The sequence below is a fragment of the Tetrahymena thermophila genome (genome assembly GCF_000189635.1).
Source record: "Tetrahymena thermophila SB210 genomic scaffold scf_8254649, whole genome shotgun sequence".
In the NCBI taxonomy this organism is placed as follows: domain Eukaryota; phylum Ciliophora; class Oligohymenophorea; order Hymenostomatida; family Tetrahymenidae; genus Tetrahymena; species Tetrahymena thermophila.
Genome location: NW_002476417.1, coordinates 551,675 through 574,893, shown reverse-complemented (window position 1 = coordinate 574,893; position 23,219 = coordinate 551,675). Strand labels below are relative to the sequence as shown.

Sequence of the window (23,219 nt, the reverse complement as noted above, 5' to 3'; positions counted from 1 at the left end):
GAGATAGAAAAAATATAAGTAATTCATTAATAACTAAGAATACGTAATCCTTAAAATAAATGAGGTTAAAATGTAATGAGAGCTATTCCAAATACAAAAAATATACCTAAGAAAATATAATGATAAACTTGATATGGAGCTAGAGATAAAAATATTTATTTTCTGAATTTCTAGAATCACCGAAAAGCATCTGTTAAAATATCTTTTGTTCTCTAAATCATGAAATAGAAATTAAATGTTTTATTAATCAATATTTTTAGATTTTAAAAAATAAATTACTAGATTTAATATATAAATTGATACTACTAATTCCAAAAGAATAAAAAATGTATATAGTTAGTCAGAGAAATTCTTTATATTTAGAAATAATTTTATTAGAAAATTATTACTCGATGATATCCTGACTAACTTTAATTAACAACTCTAAAGAAAAGTAGTAACAATAAATTTAGAAGTTATTTTTGACCGAAATAGAAATACTTTTGAGGAAAATACTGTAAATGAAGAGATAATTATAGGTAGTAAAAGTAAATTTTAGGATATTTATTTATCAATAATTAATTAAAATTTGATGTCAAACACCATTTTGAAATTAGTTTCTTAAGATTATGAGGGAGTAAATAGTAAATATTAAAAAATTCAATATTTTAAAAGATATATTTGATATCACTGTACGTACTATTTTATTAACAAAATAAAGATTTCCTTAAGATTGAATTTAAAAAATGAAATAATATTTAGTTGGATGTATGTTTATTAAAACTAACGTTGAGCTATTTTGCTATTTTTATTTTGCATTTCATTGTTTAGTTTTATTGTTTTGTATTGTCACTTTAGCTATCAATTACGCCTACCTCAGAATACTCAGTTTTACAAGCTCGTGAACCAGTTATTTTTAAAGCTAATAAGTATTCGAACTACATTATTGGTAACCATAATCATTGTTTTGGATATAGCATTTAGAATATGAAAAATTTAAATTTTAGTTTTAATTAATTTTATCATCCGAATATTTATAAGTTAAGATAGGTTTATTATCTTTAGCAGCTTAAACAATGTAGTTTTTAATCAAGATTATTACAGTTCATACAATTATCATTCTTGCATTTTTGGATATATGAATTTATTCAATTCACTGTAGGTATTACTAAGAAGGCTTTATTTAGAATAAGATTAAAAATTGTAAGCAATAGACTTATTCTAGCAAACTAAGCATTAACTCTTATCATCATAAATTCAGCAATTTTTTTCAGAAAATTTTTTGCATTTAAAATTAAATGATTAATTCAACCACAATAATATCTTTATGATGATTTTATTTCACTTAGCACTAACCACTGTAAAGAATTTAATTAATAATACAGCTTTAGCATTCTTAAATAAATGAATCAAGATCACTATAAGAGTTTTAAATTTTTGATACTGTACAGGGTTTATATTTTAACGTAACCAAATCAGATAAAGTATGGGTACTTTTCCTGAGTTTTGCATAATCTTACAGTTGTTTATATTAAAATTTTAAAAAGAATTATTTTATTGCAAATATTTTCTGCTGGCTATTAAGATTAGTAAACACACTTATCTAGCAGAAGGTTAATCCTGAGGAGGAATCCTCTAGACATTATTAGATATTTTGAGAATTTTTAAAATTAAAATTTAAAACAATTATTCCCACTAATATAAATATATTTATTAATTTATTTGACAAGTTTTTCTATAAAAAAAACAGAGCACCTCAAAGAAGATCCATTTCAGACAGTTCCATTCAAAATGTTAAAGCTGTTTTAAATTTAAAATCATTTAATTTAATTCTAAGATCTTATATTTCTTTAGTAATTTTAAATCAAATTAATTAATAAAAGCAAAAAAATTTTAATAATTTTTTAGGTAGAATCAATTTTCATATTAACTACCTTAAAATCTACTTTACAATTTCTTATAGGTGAGTTTTTGTCTCATAAACAATTTAGATTAGTAGCAGCTTTTAAGAAATAGACATAATTTGAAATGATTTCAAATACTTCAAATCTATTATCTAAATAAAAGGAAATTATGTAATATCTATAACAAAAACATTCACTGAAATTCCATTTAAGTAACTTGATTCATTATCAGATTTAATGAATTAAATGACATCTCTGTAACTGAGGGGTGAAGAACTTAGCTCAAAGAATATACCTTTATCAAATAAATCCTAACTCTTATTATATAATCCAATCCCTCCTACTACTTTACTACTTTAGGAGGTTTTTAAAGCCTTTTGAATAGAAGACTATTGTCTTTTACTATGGCATTTAAGTTCCTTATAATTTTAGCTATATTGCTTGATAAAACTAAACAAATGGAACTTGATTATCAAAAATAGTTTGTATTGAAATTTATAACATAAACTCAAGCAAAAATTAAGAGACATTATATAAAATTGAGGTAATCTGAAGAATTTCATTTTTCTATGCTATATTTACGCTTATCTTCCTTTTAATTTTGCTTTTTAATTTAATATGTAGATGTATTTTTTAGTTCTAAATTAAACAGTAATTAACAAATTTTGATAAAATAAGTTCTACTTTTAAGGGAAAATTAATAACTCTATAATATTAATGGTAAAATCATTTTTATTTAATTAAATAATATTTTAATTGAGAATATTTTATTGTTCAATATATTTAAAAATAGGAAAATAAAAGTATTTATTAAATAATCAAATAATAATAAACAAGCATTTTCTTGAGAAATAAATGCTTTCTTTCAAATGAATTTTAATCAATTATGAAAATTTACATTTTCAAATTAATTTTTTGTATTTTTATGATAACAAGGAGTTAAATTATTTCAATATTCAGTAGCTACTTCATATTAATCAACTAACTATTTATACCTTTTACTTGTTGAGGCTGCTAGTCTATGAAAGGAACTATACTTTTTTAAGGTTAGTGATTAATTAATAGATAATCTTCATTATACAACTCAAATTCAAGCTAAAATATATTTTGCAATTGGATTATATATAATATATAAATATTAAATTTAAAACTAAAAATTAGTTTTAATGAAAGTATTTATTACTTATTGTACAATTAAATAGAAATAGAAATATATTTTTTTTATAAAATATTGATCCATTATATATTAAGCATGTAACAGAAATAGTTTAAAAAGTATTTTTATTTGATAAACAAAGGAAAACCTCAATTAATATAAAATACAAAGTGTTCATAAATCCTTCATAGATTTTTATTGTATGGTTAAAAAGTTAATCGTTTTTTATCAATAATTTATTAAATATTGGCAAAATTTAAATTATATGACTAATAATGAATGGCATTACACTAAATCAAATTTTAGTTTACATAAAAAATAATTAATATTTCACAAATATAAATAAATCCCGCAAATTCTTTACAAGTCCAACTATTTTAAGCTTAAAGAATAATAAATATATGTTTTAACTAATTTGTTAAAATATCAACATTACCAAATACAATTTAATGAAAGAAATTTTAGATATTTTTACATTAACTAAATATCTAATAACAAAAATCTAAAGTCGGATTATACTTTAGTAATCAGCTGCTATCTTTAATTAATAGAATATTTTATATTTAATAATTCGATCATAGCTTGATTAATTAATAGTCATTCATTAATTTTCTAAGCAAAATTTTAATATGATTTTTTAGAGAGATTCTTAAAATATTTTAGACTACTCTAATCCAAAATACTATGTATTCAATTTTATTGATAGCATATTAATATTAATATATTAAAAAAGATATTTAAATGCTTTAAATTATGTGATGGTTATAGAGTATTACTCAATCAAAATTTAATGATACTAATCTAAATTTTACTTTACAATTCCTAAAGTATGATATTTCGTTTTACTGTAAACTAAATAATTAATCTGATTAAAAGATTTATTAAAGTTAAATTTTCTTTGATTTAAAAACATTCAAATGTTTTTGTAGGTTACAGATTTTTCTAATCTAAATATCTAAATTAAAGTTTATTCCTAAAAAAAAGGAAATAATAATGTGAATTATTGTAATTCTGCTTAATAATCTTAATTGATAAAATTCTGAAGATTTGCCTTATAATTGTGTACTGATGAAATCAAAATCAAATATAGATTGACTCCTGTTCACTTATTTCTAAAGTAAATAAAAAAATTTTTTTTGTGCTTACACTATATAATCAAATACAACAAAACCAGAATAATTATTGGTTCTTCTTTTGATTATAGAAGATTTCTCGCTCGATCATCTACTGAAGAAAAAAAAAAATTAATAAAATCCATAAAAAATAATATTTGAAGCAGACTCTATATTTAAAATAAAGTGTTCATTACTCAATAATATTAAAAACTAATAAAAAATTAGTGGAAGGTTACTATCTTTCTAAGGAAAGATATTGTGTATGAAAGCTTGAATATGTATATATATTAAATCAAAATAAAATTTTTTTATCAAGTAAATAAATATCTAAAAATATAAAAAATTACTTCAACCAAAATCAAATGTAATTCGTTTGAATATAATTTGTTATCAATCTATTACCAAATATTTAAGTACTGTAAATATATTTTTTTTTGATCAATTGAGTGTTAGTATATCTTAGAACAGAAAATACAGTCTACTTGCTACCTTTCTAAAGAATTTATTTTGTATTCATGTTTGTATTTTGAAAATCACAAAAATAAGTAAATTAAGAATCCTTATTCATGCATATTATTTATTTTATATAAAAAAGTAATATTAAGGTGACTTTACAATTATTACAAATTATTATTTTGTGTTTTAAAATCTACTCTAAAAAGTTTTATTTGCACTATATTTAAATTGTTAAAATTATTTTTAATTTTTAAAAAGATAAATTATTGTAATATTTTCAAAAGAATAAATTTCATTCCACTGAAGAAATATTTTTTATGTTAAATATAAATATTTAAAAAACAAAATAAAATTCAGGATTTAAAAATGAATTCTCTAAATTATTTCATAAAACTGAATTGAGCTGTAAAATATTTATTTTTTAATTTTTATATTATAAAATGAATTTGGTATTCAATACTTATCATTAATACTTTTACTTTTAGATTTAGCTTAGAATCTATGATTTAAAAGTTGATTAGATCTTCTAGAAGTATTTAATATATCATCTAAGTTTTCAATGTTTATTTCTAATGCCATATCTACTACGATAGGTTTATTAATGCTATTAATTAATTTACGTCTATTTAAATTGTTTCTGTAAATGCTAATTTTTCGAATCAGATATTCTAATGTAACAATAAATTAAAATATTTCATAAATTATCAGCGAAATATTAGCTATATTAATTATATTACATTATTGCTGATAATCATCTATTTATATTAATAGTAATGGAAAAATACAAAGGATTATTGCTATTAATTCGCTTACTACTAAATAAATAGAATCTCTGAAGCAAACAAGATGAGGTTTGTATTTAATAAGCACCAACGCTGACAAGAAAGATGAGCTTGCAAGTATGTACAAATAATATTTTAAAGGAGCAAAAGATAAGCATATCACGAGTAAAAACTTTTTGATTTCAACCATAAACCAAAAATATTGATTAAAAGTTTTATTGATATCTAAATTATCGTGTAAAAATGAGAAGCTTATTTGATCAATATTTTTAGATTTTATGAAGTTTATGAACAGATTTATGAAATAAATTGGAGTTAAAATTCCTAGCAATATAAATGAAGTATAATCCATATCTGAAAAGTAGTTTATATTTAGAAAAATATTAGCTAAAAAGTAGTTACTTGATATCCTGATCAACTTCAGCTATATATTCCAAAGAAAATTATTAACTATAAAAGAAGAATTTATTTTAAACTTAAGTATCAAAACAATTGCAGCAAAAATGCACAATAACACCAATAAAACTGCAAGCAAAATTAAATTCTGAGAGATCATTCTGTCAATAATTAATTTATATTTTATTCCCAGCATAAATTCTACATTTTCTGTACTTGATGATGATGACTAGTAGTAGATATTTATAAAATTTAAGATGACAAATGATTTATATAAAATTTAAGTATTATTTTAGTTTACGAAGTAAAGATTTCCCAAAGATTGCATCTAAAAGATAAAGTAATCTGTAAATGGATGAATATTAATGAATATTTATGGTAAATATAAAATAAACAAGCCTTATAAAATATTATCACTTGTAGTTTGGATTTATTAAGAAGGCTTTAGAGCATTATTATCTTAACAATCAGGTTTTCCTATATCACTATACCCATTTTTACAAAAGCATGAACCTGTTATTTTTTCTAATTACCGAGTTGCAGAACTACATGTAGTACAACCATAGTTTTTATCAGGGATTAAGCATTAAGAACATGAGTAATTACATTGATTATCTGAGTAAGTGCGATTATCTGAATATTTATCACAAGAATTGTTGTTTAAACAAAATAAACAACTTTGAACGCATTATTAGTTACAATTATTTTTATCATCTAGATAATACCCGATTCCACAATAGCATTTCCCTTAAATAAGAATTTTAGCTTTACTTTAGTCACATTATAAACATAATTAAGGAGGTAAATTAGGATCACTACACTTTAGACAACTAGGATCATTACATTAAGTACATTATAATGTATTCCAATCACAAAAAGCATTTTGTGGAGGAGAACTTTAAGAATAGCATTTATCCTAGAAGAGAACCATCTTTTTGCTAGCATCACATGATAAGCATTTTTATGGAGATTATGTAGTATCGCTACAATATAAACAACTAGGATCTGTACATTAAGTACAATTTAATGTATTCCAATCACAATAAGTATTTGGTGGAGGATTATTCTTGTTATAGCATTTACCCTAATAAAGAATTTACTTTTAACTAGTATCACATGATAAGCATTTTTAAGGTGGTTTACTAGGATCACTACAAGTAAGACATATGTTATCAGCACACTTAAAACATTATAATTTGTCCCAATCACAGAATGTGTTTTAGGGAGGAGGATCACTTTAGCTAAAGCATTTACCCTAATATAGTATTAACTTTTATAAGCTAGTATCACATTATAAACATAATTAAGGAGGTAAATTAGGATCACTGCAAAAGAGACATCTAGAATCATTACATTTGCTACATTATAATGTATTCCAATCACAAAATGTGTTTGATGGTTGGTTCTACTAATTGTAACATTCACCTTAATAAAGGACATATTTTTAGCTTACATCACATTTTAAGCATTATTAAGGTGATAAACTAGGATCAGAGCAAGTAAGACATTTACTATCAGCACATTAAGAACATTTCAATTTTGTCCAATCACAATAGGTGTTAGGAGGAGGGTTATTCTAGTTATAACATTTACCATAAAATAAAATCAAAAATTAGTTTGGTACACATTTATTGCATATTTAAGGTGTCTTAGCAGGGTCACTGCAAGAAAGACAGTTGTTATCATTGCATAGAATGCATTCTAATTTACTCCAATCACAAAATGTGTTATTAGGAGGAGAACTTTGAGAATAACATTTTCCTTAATATAAAACTTAGTTTTATTTAGTATCACAAGTTAAGCACTAAGAAGATGATTAACTTGGGTCGCTACAAGTTAAACAACCTGGATCTAAGCATTTACTACAAATAAGACTTTAACTATCACAAAATGTATTTGAAGGTTATGTTTATTAGCATTAGTTATTGTATAAAAAATACTAACTTACACACTAAGTGCAAGTAAATTAATTAGAATTCTATGAACATAATTTGCAATTAGAAATTTTACAATTTTAGCAAACGTTAAAATTAAATTATGAGCTAGGTACTGAGCAAGAATAACCATTTGGTTAAGTTGCTTAGCATATATTTTAATCTTATAAAAAATATTATCCAGAAGGACAATCTAAGCATATAGAGCTATTTGAAGGATCTTAAATCTAGCAAACTGAAGAACAACTATTAGAGTTAATATTTATCAATTAATTACTTGGACAAGTTTTCTTATAGAAGTATATGGCTGTTGATGTAGCTCCTAAACATTAAGCACCATCCCAAACTGAGTATTGATACTATATTTTACTTGATGAAAGCGGCTAATTTATGATACTAATTCTTAAATCTTAGCCGTCTTATACTGTATTGAAGTAAAGTTGGTTTAAAGAAACAAAAAAATTCTGATAATTTCCTGAGGGTGGAGAGTTTTGTATTAAAACATTAAATAAGACAGGAAAGAATCTTTAATCGTTAGAACACTAATTGTTAGCGTTGATGAAACAATTTTAAGTTGTTGGTTATTAGTATTGAGTATCATAATTTGAAACTATTCCATATATACTGGTTGGAGGATTTTAGATGTATTCTAATACAGTAAAATATACATTAATTATTTATTATGAATCTTGAGCTGTTGATATCTAAATAGTATATCCAGAATCTGTTATTTTAACCACTTAAATAGTTAAAGCGAAAACTTTATTAGAAGAATCATAAGCTGCTGATTTCCAACCTGTCAATATAACAGAAACACATTTATTACTTTGATTTTGAATATTAGATGAAAAGCTATATACCTTTTAATAAATATAATTTGTAAATTGTATATTTTATATTTATTAATCATTTTTATTAAAAAAAGGAAATTATGAAGTATCTATAACTAAAGCACTAACAGAAATACCAACTAATTAGCTACCATTATTACGAGCTGTTTAAACTTTACAACCAGTTTTTGTTATTTGTGTTGCTGAAAGTAAAAAATCTACTCCTGAAGGATTCCAAAAATTATTGTAAAATTCAATTCCTAGTATTACAATTGGAATTTATAAAAATGACTAGGCTGAATAATCAATGGTTTATGAGCCTTAATAATTTGTATTTCCATTTTAATAAAGCCAAATATATTATTGAAAATAGACTATTGGAACTTAGTCAGAATAAGTAATTTAGCATTTTAATATGAATAGCAAATGGGTACAAATTATAGCAAGTTTTATTAAAATCATCTTGTTGGTATTTAATTCTGATATTTTTTTGTTTTTATATTTATTATTTCTTTTATTTTATCTTTCAAATAATAAAGTGAAGAAGTATTAAAATTTATAAATAAGATACTCTAATTGCAAAACCAGATTTAATGTTCCCAATAATTGCAAAAATAAACAATATTTATTTACAATTTAATTTATTAGTAATTTGATAAAAAAAATATATCAAATCAATTTTTTTGATTTAATGAATAGCTCATTAATTTTTTTCCACATTTTCTCAATATAAGTCTGAAATTGATAAAAAGAAATAGAAGTAATAAATTTGAAATCATTAAATTGTAAGGTTGACATGATAAAACAAAAAATTAGTATTTTGCATTACAAATAGAAACTATTTTTTTTAAATTTTAAATTATAATTAAAAAAATTATTTTAATTTTTAATTAATATTATTAATGGGTTTTTTATAAGTAAAAAATAAGCAGTCTGGCAGAATAACTATAACTATTAAAGAATTTACATTTTAAGCAAACAAATTTGAATAAAGTTAAATATTTCAGATATTCTTAATGTAATAATTTTACTCTTGAATTTATTTTTTTTTAATTTAAAAAATTTAAATTAGAAATATTATTATAATCTATTGTAAGATAACAAATATGAAAGACAGAAAATTAGAAATGGTAAGTTCAAATAGGAAAAGCAACCACAATTATTATAATCTTATTTATTTATCTAATTTTTAGTCCTGAAAAAATCAATTTTGTTTGATTTGAAAGAAGATCAATTTATAATCTTTTATGGTATTAATAAAATTTTGAAATTTAGGTTATAGATAAATTTTTTAATCAAATTATATCATTTCTTTCACTAATTTTTATATTTTATTTCTAAAAAGTGTAAATGCTTTTGGTTTGGAATCAAATTTTTATTTTACAAACACAATATTAAAAATATATATCAATGTTCTTTTCTTCAAAAATCATTGACTTTTCTTAAAATGTTTATCTTATAAATATAAATAGTATTTTTTAATTTGTTGTTTGAATTCTTAATTTTTTAATTTGAAAAAATATTTTTTTGAAATTTTCTTAAATTTTAGAAAAAAAGGTTAAATTTAAAGACAAAAAAAAATTTAATTTAAAATAAAAATGAATCAAAAATATAAAATTTATAATTAATAAACACAACTTATTTAATTCTTAAGATTTTATTTAAATAATAGTAAAATTCTTATTTATATTTATTCAAAAGAAAATCTATTTTTTAATATAATATATATTAAAGAAGTAGATATTTATTTCATTATAATTTTAATAGAATACATAAAAGAGGGTATCAAATAAAAAATTTATTGTATTTATCTAAAACATTCATAACTAAAACCTATATTAGATGTTCCCACTAGATGGAACAATAAATTTTTGATAATACAAAGAGCAATTTAATTAGAATATTCAATAAAATGCTTCTTATCTACAACGGATAGATTAGGAAATAAATTTGTAATTTTAATAAATGATTGGAAAATTTTATTACTATTTTAAGAATTGTTTTAGCCATTCCATTTAGCTATAGAAATAGCTTCAACTTTTTCAAAGCCAATTTCACTCTAAATTCTTCATAAATTTCATAGTCTTGACCAAATGATGTCCAATTTTGAATAAAATATGAAAGATAACAAGATTTAGAATCGAAACTTTGAGAGCTGTATCATGAGATAAAAACTTACTAAAATAATTAATATTAATGGGGTGTTTATGATATTTGCTCTGTCTTTGATCCAAATTGAAATATATTCTAATAAATGAATATTTTTCTTATAAACAAAACATTATAGAATAAATAAAAAATATGTTTGAGATATATAGATAAAAATATAACTTAGATAATAATGAAAAACCAAAAAATGAAATGAATATGCAAGATAGAAATTTTATTATTAATAAGTTTTCTTTTTAAAATTAAAATAATAACAATGAGCCACTGATTTATGAACTGAACAATTATCTTTCATCTAATATACTCCCACAAAATTGTATTATTAAATAGTGGTGGAAATAATACAATATGAATAATAGCTAGAGAACTTTAGCTTATTAGTTAAAGATCATTTAACCATAATGATTTCTAGTATGTCTTCTGAGTGATGTACACCTTACTCATTTGGTAATTTTTGATTAATTTGTGCATTTTTGTTTACAGTATCAGAAGAATTCGTAAGTTATACTATTAGCAAATAGTAATTTTAAAAAAACTAAGTTCTAGTTTTCAATTATTTATAAAATATTTAAATTAATGAAAAATTTTGTTAAAAAATAAATTTGATTTTCTATAAGATATAAAAAATGGTATGTAAAATCAATAAAACTAATTAAAGGTTGGATGTTTTATTTATAAATTTAATTTTTTTTTTCATTTACCATTTTCAAAAACTAACTTGAAAACTTTTTTTTTTAAATTTAATTTAATTAAATTAAAAAGTATTTATTTATATTTCAACTAATAATTGATTTCAAACTAACAAAATATTATTTTACAAACGGTCTAATAAATTATTAATAATTTTATTAAATGATAAATCTTGTAAATTCTTTAAATCAAATTTAAATTTAAATCTTGCAAAAATGAAAATATTTTTTATAAAAAATGATGAATTGGTTAAATTATTTTTTTTATCACCTTTTATTAGAATTTATTAATTTATAAAATTTACAATAATACATATATTTTTTATTAATTTCAATTTTAATATTCTTTTTTTACTAAGTTTAATTTTTAAAGACTATACTTTATTTTTTTATTTCTTTATATTTTATCAAGTATATTTCTTAATTCTCTTCTAAATAAGTCTTTTGTTAAATCTTCTCAATATTAAATCACATTTAATTTATACTTAATAATATATTATTTTTCATCAATTTGTTTGATTAAATTTATTACTAATTTAATTGTAATTTATATAATATTTTATTTTAATTACAGTACTAAACATTTTACTTGCTGTAATTTTAATTTTTTTCAATCAGTTCTAGATATTACTAGCCTAAAGAGTCTACTTTATTTTTCTATTTCTTTTCATTCAAGTATAGTTTAATCTTTTTAATCAAAGTTGGTACCATTTTTATCAATTTAAATATTTAGATAAGTGGTCTCAAGAAGAGAATAATTTCTAAAATAATAATAATACAAATACTAATTTTATCTATATCTGGTAAAATATTTTATTTTTATTCATAATAAGCAAATAGCAAATCAGTTTTAATACCTAATGCAAATAATAAGCAAAATATTATCATCCAAAGAAAAGAATCTAAGATTAGTTAAATATTGTCTAACAAATCTTAAAAAGGTCTAAATTTTAAAGATATCACTAAGAGTATTAATTATATTATAGTGCATACTAATGTTTGTGCTTGAAATGATTTGTAAAATGCTACTATAAAAATAGGGGTAAGTATATTTTCAATTATTATTTAAAATAGCTTAAAATTTCTTTAAAAAAATTTTTATTCTATTTATTCATTTAATAAAATAGTATAAAATGCTTATTAAAATGTTTTTTGGTTATCCTTCTTGCCATTTTTTGAAATATTCTCTTCTTTGTTTAATATAAAATAGTATATTACAAAAATTGCTAGTAAATATATCCCAATAATAATAATTAATATAAATTTAATAGCAATGAATTCAATCTCAAACTAACTTTAAACTAAATTTATTATTTGAAGAGATATTTCAAAGAATCCTATTTGAAAGATCAAATCGTTAAAGAAATTAATTATGTTTAAAGAAATAATTTTGTATTATCTAATTATTTTTTCTTTTATTTTAGGTTCATTATCTATACTTTAAATATTATTTTAAAGTGATAACTTATTACTAAAAAAAAATGCTGGAGTAATAATTAACAAACTAATAAGCATGAATGTAATCATTCCTCCTGCATTATAAATAATACTAGTTTAACCAATTTTTAATGTTAGTTTTTAATTATCTAAGCTATTTTAAGATTCTTAAAATATTTTGTTTAAAAAATTAATCTCTACAAGTTGATTTATCAAATTTTGTCCTTAAATGGATTTTAGGAAGGAATACAATGATTGGTCAAACATAATATTTATAACTAAAATAAAGTTAACCTTTTGAATAGTTAAAAATTATTTTGAAAAATTGATACCTAGAGATGTAATAGCTAAAACAGATGACCCTACTACTAAATTTTAGTATTTTTGATAATTTGGATCTTTGCTAAGTTAATATGTTTCTTATATCTCTATAATTTAATTTTAGGAGCATTCTTCATTTTCTTTGATATATATCTATTAACAATTTTATATGCACTTTCCTTCTTTTAAAATATAGTTTGAGTTAATTTAACATGATAAACAAATCTATGGTGGGGAATTAGAATCACTGCAAAAGAGACATCTAGAATCATTACATTAAGTACATAATAATTTATTCCAATCACAAAAAGTATTTGGAGGAGGAGAGCTTTAAGGGTAGCACTTATCCTAGAATAAAACCATGTTTTTACTAGCATCACATAATAAGCATAATTAAGGAGGTAAATTAGGATCACTACACTTTAGACAACTAGAATCATTACATTAAGTACATAATAATTTATTCCAATCACAAAAAGCATTTTGAGGAGGAGAACTTTAAGAATAGCACTTATCCTAGAAGAGAACCATCTTTTTGCTAGCATCACATGATAAGCATTTTTATGGAGATTATGTAGTATCGCTACAATATAAGCAACTAGGATCTGTACATTAAGTACAATTTAATTTATTCCAATCACAATAAGTATTTGATGGAGGATTATTCTTGTTAAAGCATTTACCCTAATAAAGAATTTACTTTTAACTAGTATCACATGATAAACATTTTTAAGGTGGTTTACTAGGATCACTACAAGTAAGACATATGTTATCAGCACACTTAGAACATTATAATTTGTCCCAATTACAAAATGCGTTTTAGGGAGGAGGATCACTTTAGCTAAAGCATTTACCCTAATATAGTATTTACTTTTATAAGCTAACATCACATTATAAACATAATTAAGGAGGTAAATTAGGATCACTACAAAAGAGGCATTTAGAATCATTACAATTGCTACATTATAATGTATTCCAATCACAAAATGTGTTTGATGGTTGGTTCTACTAATTGTAACATTCACCCTGATAAAGAACCTATTTTTAGCTTGCATCACATTTTAAGCATTATTAAGGTGATAAGCTAGGATCAGAGCAAGTAAGACATTTACTATCAACACATAAAGAACATCTCAATTTTGTCCAATCACAATAGGTGTTAGGAGGAGGGTTATTCTAGTTATAACATTTACCTTAAAATAAAATCAAAGATTAGTTTGGTACGCACTTATTGCAAATTTATGGTGTCTTAGCAGGGTCACTGCAAGAAAGACAGTTGCTATCATTGCATAAAATGCATTATAATTTACTCCAATCACAAAACGTGTTATTAGGAGGAGAACTTTGAGAATAACATTTTCCTTTATATAAAATTTAGTTTTATTTAGTATCACAAGTTAAGCACTAAGGAGATGATTAACTAGGGTCGCTACAAGTTAAACAACTTTCATCTAAACATTTACTACAAATAAAACTTTAAATATCGCAAAATGTATTTGAAGGTTATGTTTATTAGCATTAGTTATTGTATAAAAAATACTAACTTACACATTAAGTGCAAGTAAATTAATTAGAAATTTATGAACATAACTTGCAATTAGAAATGTTACAATTTTAGCAAACGTTAAAATTAGATTATGCGCTCGGTACTGAGCAAGAATAACCATTTGGTTAAGTTGCTTAGCATATATTTTAATCTTATAAAAAATATTATCCAGAAGGACAATCTAAGCATATAGAGCTATTTGAAGGATCTTAAATCAAGCAAACTGATGAACAACTATTAGAGTTAATATTTATCAATTAATTACTTGGACAAGTTTTCTTATAGAAGTATATGGCTGTTGATGTAGCTCCTAAACATTAAGCACCATCCCAAACTGAGTATTGATACTATATTTTATTTGATGAAATAGGCTTATTTATGATAGTAATTCTTAAAGCTTAGTCATCTTATACTGTATTGAAGTAAAGTTAGTTTAAAGAAACAAAAAAATTCTGATAATTTCCTGAGGGTGGAGAGTTTTGTATCAAAACATTAAATTAGACAGGAAAGAATCTTTAAGAATTAGAACACTAATCATTGAAGAAACAATTTTAAGTTGTTGGTTATTAGTATTGTTTATCATAATTTGAAACTATTCCATATATACTGGTTGGAGGATTTTAAATGTATTCTAATACAGTAAAATATACATTAATTATTTATTATGAATCTTGAGCTGTTGATATCTAAATAGTATATCCAGAATCTGTTATGCCAACCACTTAAATAGTTAGAGCGAAAACTTTATTAGAAGAATCATAAGCTGATTTCCAACCTGTCAATATAACAGAAACAAATTTATTACTTTGATTTTATATATTAGTTGAAAAGCTATAAACCTTTTAATAAACATAATTTGTAAATTTTATATTTTAAATTTATTAATCACTTTTAATAAAAAAAGGAAATTATGAAGTATCTATAACTAAGGCACTAGCAGAAATACCAGCTAATATACTATTATTATTACGAGCTGTTTAAACTGTACAACTAGTTTTTGTTATATCTGCTGCTGAAAGTACAAAATCTACTCCTGTGGAAGGATTCCACTAATTATTGTAAAATTAAATTCCTAGTATTACAATTGGAATCTATTAAAATGAGTTGGCTGAATAATCAATAGTTTATGAGCCTTAATAAGTACCATCTCCAAATTTAAAAAGCCAAATATTTTATTGAAAATAGACTATTGGAACTTAGTCAGTATAACTAATTTGACATTTTAATATGAAAAAAAAATGGGTACAAATTATAGCAAGTTTTATAAAAATCATCTTGCTTTTATTTAATTTAGATCTATTTTTGTTTTTGTATTTATTATTTCTTTTATTTTATCTTTCAAATAATAAAGTGAAAAAAAACTAAAAATTAGAAATATGCAGGGATCTTGAAAAAATGCTTAGCAAAAAAATCAGAAAAGAGAAGATATTTTAAAATCTTTAAATTCAATTTTTATAGAAGAATATTATTTAGTTTTTACCCTCATTATAATAATATGAAAACATAATTATCTATTTATATCCATTTTAAAAATTTTCAAAGAACTTTAAATAATAGATGAGTATTATATTATGATTGCTCTACTTTAAAAAACCATTATTTCTTCTTATTATATATAGAATAACAATTCATATCTTTTTATTTTATTAAAATTTTAAAAAATGATATTCAAATTAGTATCAAAATGCTCTAAGACAAAATTTGTTTTGAAAGGAACTGTGGATCATGATTAATAAATTGATTTATAATTTTTGTATATGAGTATATATTATCTTACTAAGTTTTAATGTTTTTGACCTAATTTCTATTTATTTGTAATACATATCAATATTACAGTAAATTAATACGTTTAAATTCCATGAATTATTTGAATATATTAATTTAAAAGTATATTAATCAATCATTTGGAAATTAAACTATTTCTTACCACAATTTTTGTTAATTTAATTAAGTTATGGTATAAATATTTAGATATAAACTAAGGATAATATATTTTTTTCTACATCACCCAAAAGAAACTTTCCTTTAAATTTGTGGAAGTGCTATCTATAATAAGAGTTATTTCGAAATTTTAGATAAATTGAAACCTGTTCTGCCAATGTAACATTTTTATAATTTACATAAAAATAATTAATTTTAAAATGAAAAGATTGTTTTAGTGAGATAGAAAAACAAATATGATTAGATATTATATATTATTGCAATATATTCAATATTATAGATGTAAATATATATTTTTGTTAGTTGGAATAACATTCATATATTGGGAAAATTGATTAATAATTACATTTATAACAACAAGAGTGTTATTAAATATTTTGTCAATTTTCTGAAAAATAAATATTCAATAATATGATTATTCAACTCCTTGAGAAATGATTATATACTTATTAATTAAAAAAGAAATTCACTAGAACCATCTAATTTTATTTATATCTATCTTTGTAAGGTTCATTTAAATAATATAATATGGAAATAATATGAAATGGTTGCTATGCAAATCAATAAAATTGGAAAAACATCAAAAGATTTTCAAAAATTAACTTGAAAACTTTTTTTTTTAATTTAATTTAAAATTATTCATTTATATTTCAACTAATAATTGATTTCGAACTAACCAAATATTATTTTGTAAACAGTCTAATAAATTATTAATAATTTTATTAAATAATAAATCTTGTAAATTCTTTAAATCAAATTTAAATTTAAATCTTGCAAAAATGAATATATTTTTTTTTTTAAATGTTGAATTGGTTAAATTATTTTTTTTATCACCTTTTATTAGAATTTACCTTAAATTATAAAATTTACTATAATACATATATTTTTTATTAATTTCAATTTTAATATTCTTTTTGATCCAAGTTTAATTTTTAAGACTATACTTTATTTTTTTATTTTTTTATATTTTAACAAATATATTTCTTAATTCTCTTCTAAATAAGTCTTTTGTTAAATCTTCTCAATATTAAATCAAATTTAATATATACTTAATAATTTATTATTTTTCATCAATTTGTTTGATTAAATTTATTACTAATTTAATTGTAATTTATATAATATTTTATTTTAATTACAGTACTAAACATTTTACTTGCTCTAATTTTAATTTTTTTCAATCAGTTCTAGATATTACTAGCTTAAAAAGTCTACTTTCTTTTTCTATTTCTTTTCATTCAAGTATAGTTTAATCTTTTTAATCAAAGTTGGTACCATTTTTATCAATTTTAATATTTAGATAAGTGGTCTCAAGAAGAGAATAATTTCTAAAATAATAATAATACAAATACTAATTTTATCTATATCTGGTAAAATATTTTATTTTTATTCATAATAAGCAAATAGCAAATCAGTTTTAATACCTAATGCAAATAATAAGCAAAATATTATCATCCAAAGAAAAGAATCTAAGATTAGTTAAATATTGTCTAATAAATCTTAAAAAGGTCTAAATTTTAAAGATATCACTAAGAGTATTAATTATATTATAGTGCATACTAATGTTTGTGCTTGAAATGATTTGTAAAATGCTACTATAAAAATAGGGGTAAGTATATTTTCAATTATTATTTAAAATAGCTTAAAATTTCTTTAAAAAAATTTTTATTCTATTTATTCATTTAATAAAATAGTATAAAATGCTTATTAAAATGTTTTTTGGTTATCTTTCTTGCCATTTTTAAAAATATTCTCTTCTTTGTTTAATATGAAATAGTATATTACAAAAATTGCTAGTAAATATATCCCAATAATAATAATTAATATAATTTTAATAGCAATGAATTCAATCTCAAACTAACTTTAAGCTAAATTTATTATTTGAAGAGCTATTTCAAAGAATCCTATTTGAAACATCAAATCATTAAAGAAATTAATCATGTTTAATGAAAAAGTTTGGTATTATCTGATTATTTTTTCTTTTATTGTAGGCTCATTAGTTGTATTTTAAATATTATTTTAAAGTGATATTTTATAGCTCAAAATAAAAGCTGGAGAAATAAGTAACAAACTGATGAATATGAATGTAATCATTCCTCCTGCATTATAAATAATACTAGTTTAACCAATTTTTAATGTTAGTATTTAATTATCTAAGCTATTTTAAGATTCTTAAAATATTTTGTTTAAAAAATTAATCTCTACAAGTTGATTTATCAAATTTTATCCTTAAATGGATTTTAGGAAGGAATACAATGATTGGTTAAACATAATATCTATGACTAAAATAAAGTTAACCTTTTGAATAGTTAAAAATTATTTTGAAAAGTTGGTACCTAGAGATGTAACAGCTAAAACAGATGACCCTACTACTAAATTTTAGTACTTTTGATAATTTGGATCATTGTTGAGTTTATATGTTTCTTATATCTCTATAATTTAATTTTAGGAGCATTCTTCATTTTCTTCGCTTTATATTTATTAACAATTTTATAAGCACTTTCCTTCTTTTAAAATATAGTTTGAGTTAATTTAACAGGATAAACAAATCTATGGTGGGGAATTAGGATCGCTACAAAAGAGACATCTAGAATCGTTACATTAAGTACATAATAATTTATTCCAATCACAAAAAGCATTGTGAGGAGGAGAACTTTAAGAATAGCACTTATCCTAGAAGAGGACCATATTTTTACTAACATCACATGAAAAGCATTTTTATGAAGGATATGCAGTATCACTACAAACTAAGCAACTAGGATCTGTACATTAAGTACATTTTAATTTATTCCAATCACAAAAAGTATTGAGAGGAGGAGAGCTTTAAGAATAGCATTTACCTGAGAACAAAACCATTTTTTTACTTGCATCACATGATAAGCATTTTTATGGAGGTTATGTAGGATCACTACAAGCTTTACAACTAGAATCTGTACATTAAGTACATTATAATATATTCCAATCACAAAATGTGTTATTAGGAGGAGAACTTTGAGAATAACATTTCCCTTAATATCAAATTTAGTTTTATTTTTTATCACAAGTCAAGCACTAAGGAGATGATTAACTAGGGTCGCTACAAGTTAAACAACCTGGATCTAAGCATTTACTACAAATAAAACTTTGATTATCACAAAATGTATTTGAAGGTTATGTTTATTAGCATTAGTTATTGTGTTAAAAATACTAACTTACACACTTAGTGCAAATAAATTAATTAGAACTGTATACATATTTCTTACAATTAGAAATTCTATATGTTTAGCAAACTTTAAAATTAAATTATGCGCTAGGTACTGAGCAAGAATAACCATTTGGTTAAGTTGCTTAGCATATATTTTAATCTTATAAAAAATATTATCCAGAAGGACAATCTAAGCATATAGAGCTATTTGAAGGATCTTAAATCTAGCAAACTGAAGAACAACTATTAGAGTTAATCTTTATAAATTAATTACTTGGACAAGTTTTCTTGTAGAAGTATAAGGCTGTTGAAGTAGCTCCTAAACATTAAGCACCATCCCAAACTTAGTATTGATACTATATTTTATTTGAAGAAACTGGCAAATTTATGATGCTAATTCTTAAATCTGAGCCGTCTTTTACTGTATTGAAGTATAGTTGATTTAAAGAAACAAAAAAATTCTGATAATTTCCTGAGGGTGGAGAATTTTGTATGAAAACATTAAATTAGACAGGAAAGTATCTTAAAGAATTAGGGCACTAATCATTGAAGAAACAATTTTAAGTTGTTGGTTACTAGTATTGAGTATCATAATTTGAAACTATTCCATATATACTGGTTGGAGGATTTTAAATGTATTCTAATACAGTAAAAGATACATTAATTACTTATTATGAGTCTTTAGCTGTTGATATCTAAATAGTATATCCAGAATCTGTTATTATAACCACTTAAATAGTTAAAGCGAAAACTTTATTAGAAGAATCATAAGCTGATTTCCAACCTGTCAATATAACAGAAACACATTTATTACTTTGATTTTGGATATTAGATGAAAAACTATACTCCTTTTAATAAACATAATTTGTAAATTGTATATTTTAAATTTATTAATCATTTTTAACAAAAAAAGGAAATTATGAAGTATCAATAACTAAAGCACTAACAGAAATACCATCTAATTAGCTATTATTATTGCGTGCTGTTTAAACTGTACAACTAGTTTTTGTTATTTATGTTGCTGAAAGTACAAAATCTACTCCGTTTACAGGATTCCAATAATTATTATAAAATTCTATTCCTAGTATTACTATTGGAATCTATTAAAATAGCTTAGTTGAATAATCAATGGTTTATGAGCCTTAATAATTACCATCTCCATATTTTAAAAGCCAAATACTTTATTAAAAATAGACTATTGGAACTTAGTCAGAATAAGTAATTTAGCATTTTAATATGAATAACAAATGAGTACAAATTATAAATAGTTTTATTAAAACCATCTTGTTTTTATTTTAATTTTATTTTTTTTTATTTTGAATTTATTATTTCTTTTATTTATCTTTCAAATAATAAAGTGAAAAAAAACTAAAAATTAGAAATATGCAGGGAGCTTGAAAAAATACATAGCATAAAGCGCAGAAAAGAAAAGATATTTTAAAATCTTTAAATTCAAATTTAATAGAAGAATATTATTTAGTTTTTACCCTCATAATAATAATATGAAAATATAATTATTTATTTATACCCATTTTCAAAATTTTCAAAGTACTTTAAATAATAGATGAGTATAATATTATCATTGTTCTACTTTAAAAACTATTATTTCTTCTTATTTATATATAGAATAACAATTTATATCTTATTAAAATTTTTAAAAATTATATTCAAATTAGTATCAAAATACTGTAGAACAAAATTTGTTTTGAAAGAAACTAAGAAAATGTGGATCATGATTAATAAATTGATTTATAATTTTCGTATATGAGTACGTATTGTCTTACTATTGTTTTTGATCTAATTTCTATTTATTTATATTATATATCAATATTACAATAAATTAATACATTTAAATTCCATGAATCATTTGAAGAAATTAATTTAAAAGTATATTAATCAATCATTCTAATCTATCATTTGGAAATTAAACAATTTCATACCACAAATTTTGTTAATTTAATTAAGTTATAGTATAAATATTTAGATATAAACAAAGGATAATAAATTTTTTCACATCATCCAAAAGAAACGAAAATAAAATGGATTAATTTATATTTTGCTAAGCTAAAATTTTTTCATAATATATAATAAAATAGCTAATTTTAAAATGAATAGATTATTTTGATAAAATAAAAAAAACAAATATAATTTTATATTTTCTATTTATTACTGCAATAAACTATTCAATATTATGGATTTAAACATATATTGTTGTTAATTGCAATAGCATTCATATGCTGTAAAAGATTGATAACTAATTAAGTTTATATCAATAAGAATGTTATTAAATAATTTGCCAATTTTCTGAAAAATAAAAATTCAATAATTTGATTACTAGACTTCTTTAGAAATGATAATATACTTTTTAATTAAAAAATCAATTAACTAGAACCATTTCATTTTATTTTTATTTATCTTTTGTAAGGTTCATTTGAATATATAATATGGAAGTATATGAAATAATTTTTTGTCAATAAGGATAAATAAATTTAAAATTGGAATAAAATTAGAATTAAAATATTTAATTTAGGAGGGTGATAACCTAAAATCTTTCATTTTGTGATAAGAAAAATCTAATACAAAAGGTCAAGTTTAGCACAATTGAAAATTAAAAAGAATTTGTAAACTAAAGCACTGAAGAAAAATTTAAAGAATTAACTAAAGGAACTAATAATATTGTTTTTAAAAATGATGTTTTCATAGGTTTAGCTTAAATAAAATAATTAAGTTACCCAAAAATTTGTGAAAATGTTCAAAATTGTAATCAAATCTAAAGCTAAGTTGTATAATCTGATTCTTTTTAATCTATAAATTATTTTTAACTACATCCTAATAAAAGAATTTTATCATAAATATATCCTTAAAATATGGAGTAATAACTTGTTTTTATTTATTAAAAACTAGAATCATTAGAAACCAAATTGGATAAACAACTTAAAGTATATTAAGAAAAATAGATATCTCTAGAAGAAGATATTTAAGCTGAGCTAAATAATCTTAGTATTAGCTTATTTAAATCATAAGATAAAGTAAAACAAGTAAAATTTTATATTCCTATTATATTTATAAATTTAATTTTATTTAAGAACAGCAAGAAAAAAACAGAGCAAAAAGAATCTAAGGCATAATAATCTAAAAAGGATTAGAAAGAAACAAAACTTTGAAATTAAAAAAATATTGAAAATTCTGATCTTCTTGACTAATTTGATGAAAAAGAAACCAATAAAATCGAAGAACCAACATTTAAGAAAACAAGAGGAAGAAAATAAAAATATTGTTAAAGTAAATAATTGTATTAAAAATAAAAAGTATTTAAGATGACATTGATAATGATGTTTAAAATCTCGAATATTGATTAAAATGTGTAATAAATAATTGATAAT

The 23,219-nt window shown here is 21.6% G+C and overlaps 3 protein-coding genes across 3 annotated transcripts; 1 reads left to right on the top strand and 2 right to left on the bottom strand. All coding sequences in view use genetic code 6, as the record gives it.

Annotated features, from left to right (window-relative positions):
- Positions 1 to 5,063: 5,063 nt before the first annotated feature.
- Positions 5,064 to 8,707, bottom strand: TTHERM_00274400 (hypothetical protein; the record flags this gene model as incomplete). Its single annotated transcript, XM_001015980.3, has 3 exons — positions 5,064 to 5,278; positions 6,206 to 8,582; positions 8,690 to 8,707. The coding sequence occupies 3 exons, from the start codon at positions 8,705 to 8,707 to the stop codon at positions 5,064 to 5,066; spliced, it is 2,610 nt and encodes an 869-aa protein (XP_001015980.3).
- A 2,707-nt stretch (positions 8,708 to 11,414) lies between these two features.
- On the bottom strand, positions 11,415 to 20,998 carry TTHERM_00273380 (hypothetical protein; the record flags this gene model as incomplete). Its single annotated transcript, XM_001015977.2, has 6 exons — positions 11,415 to 11,446; positions 13,180 to 15,923; positions 17,809 to 17,980; positions 18,989 to 19,660; positions 19,895 to 20,936; positions 20,990 to 20,998. 6 exons carry the CDS (start codon positions 20,996 to 20,998, stop codon positions 11,415 to 11,417), a joined length of 4,671 nt encoding a protein of 1,556 aa, XP_001015977.2.
- A 1,705-nt stretch (positions 20,999 to 22,703) lies between these two features.
- TTHERM_00273370 (hypothetical protein) lies at positions 22,704 to 23,000 on the top strand (the record flags this gene model as incomplete). Its single annotated transcript, XM_001015976.2, has 2 exons — positions 22,704 to 22,874; positions 22,923 to 23,000. 2 exons carry the CDS (start codon positions 22,704 to 22,706, stop codon positions 22,998 to 23,000), a joined length of 249 nt encoding a protein of 82 aa, XP_001015976.2.
- Positions 23,001 to 23,219: the final 219 nt, after the last annotated feature.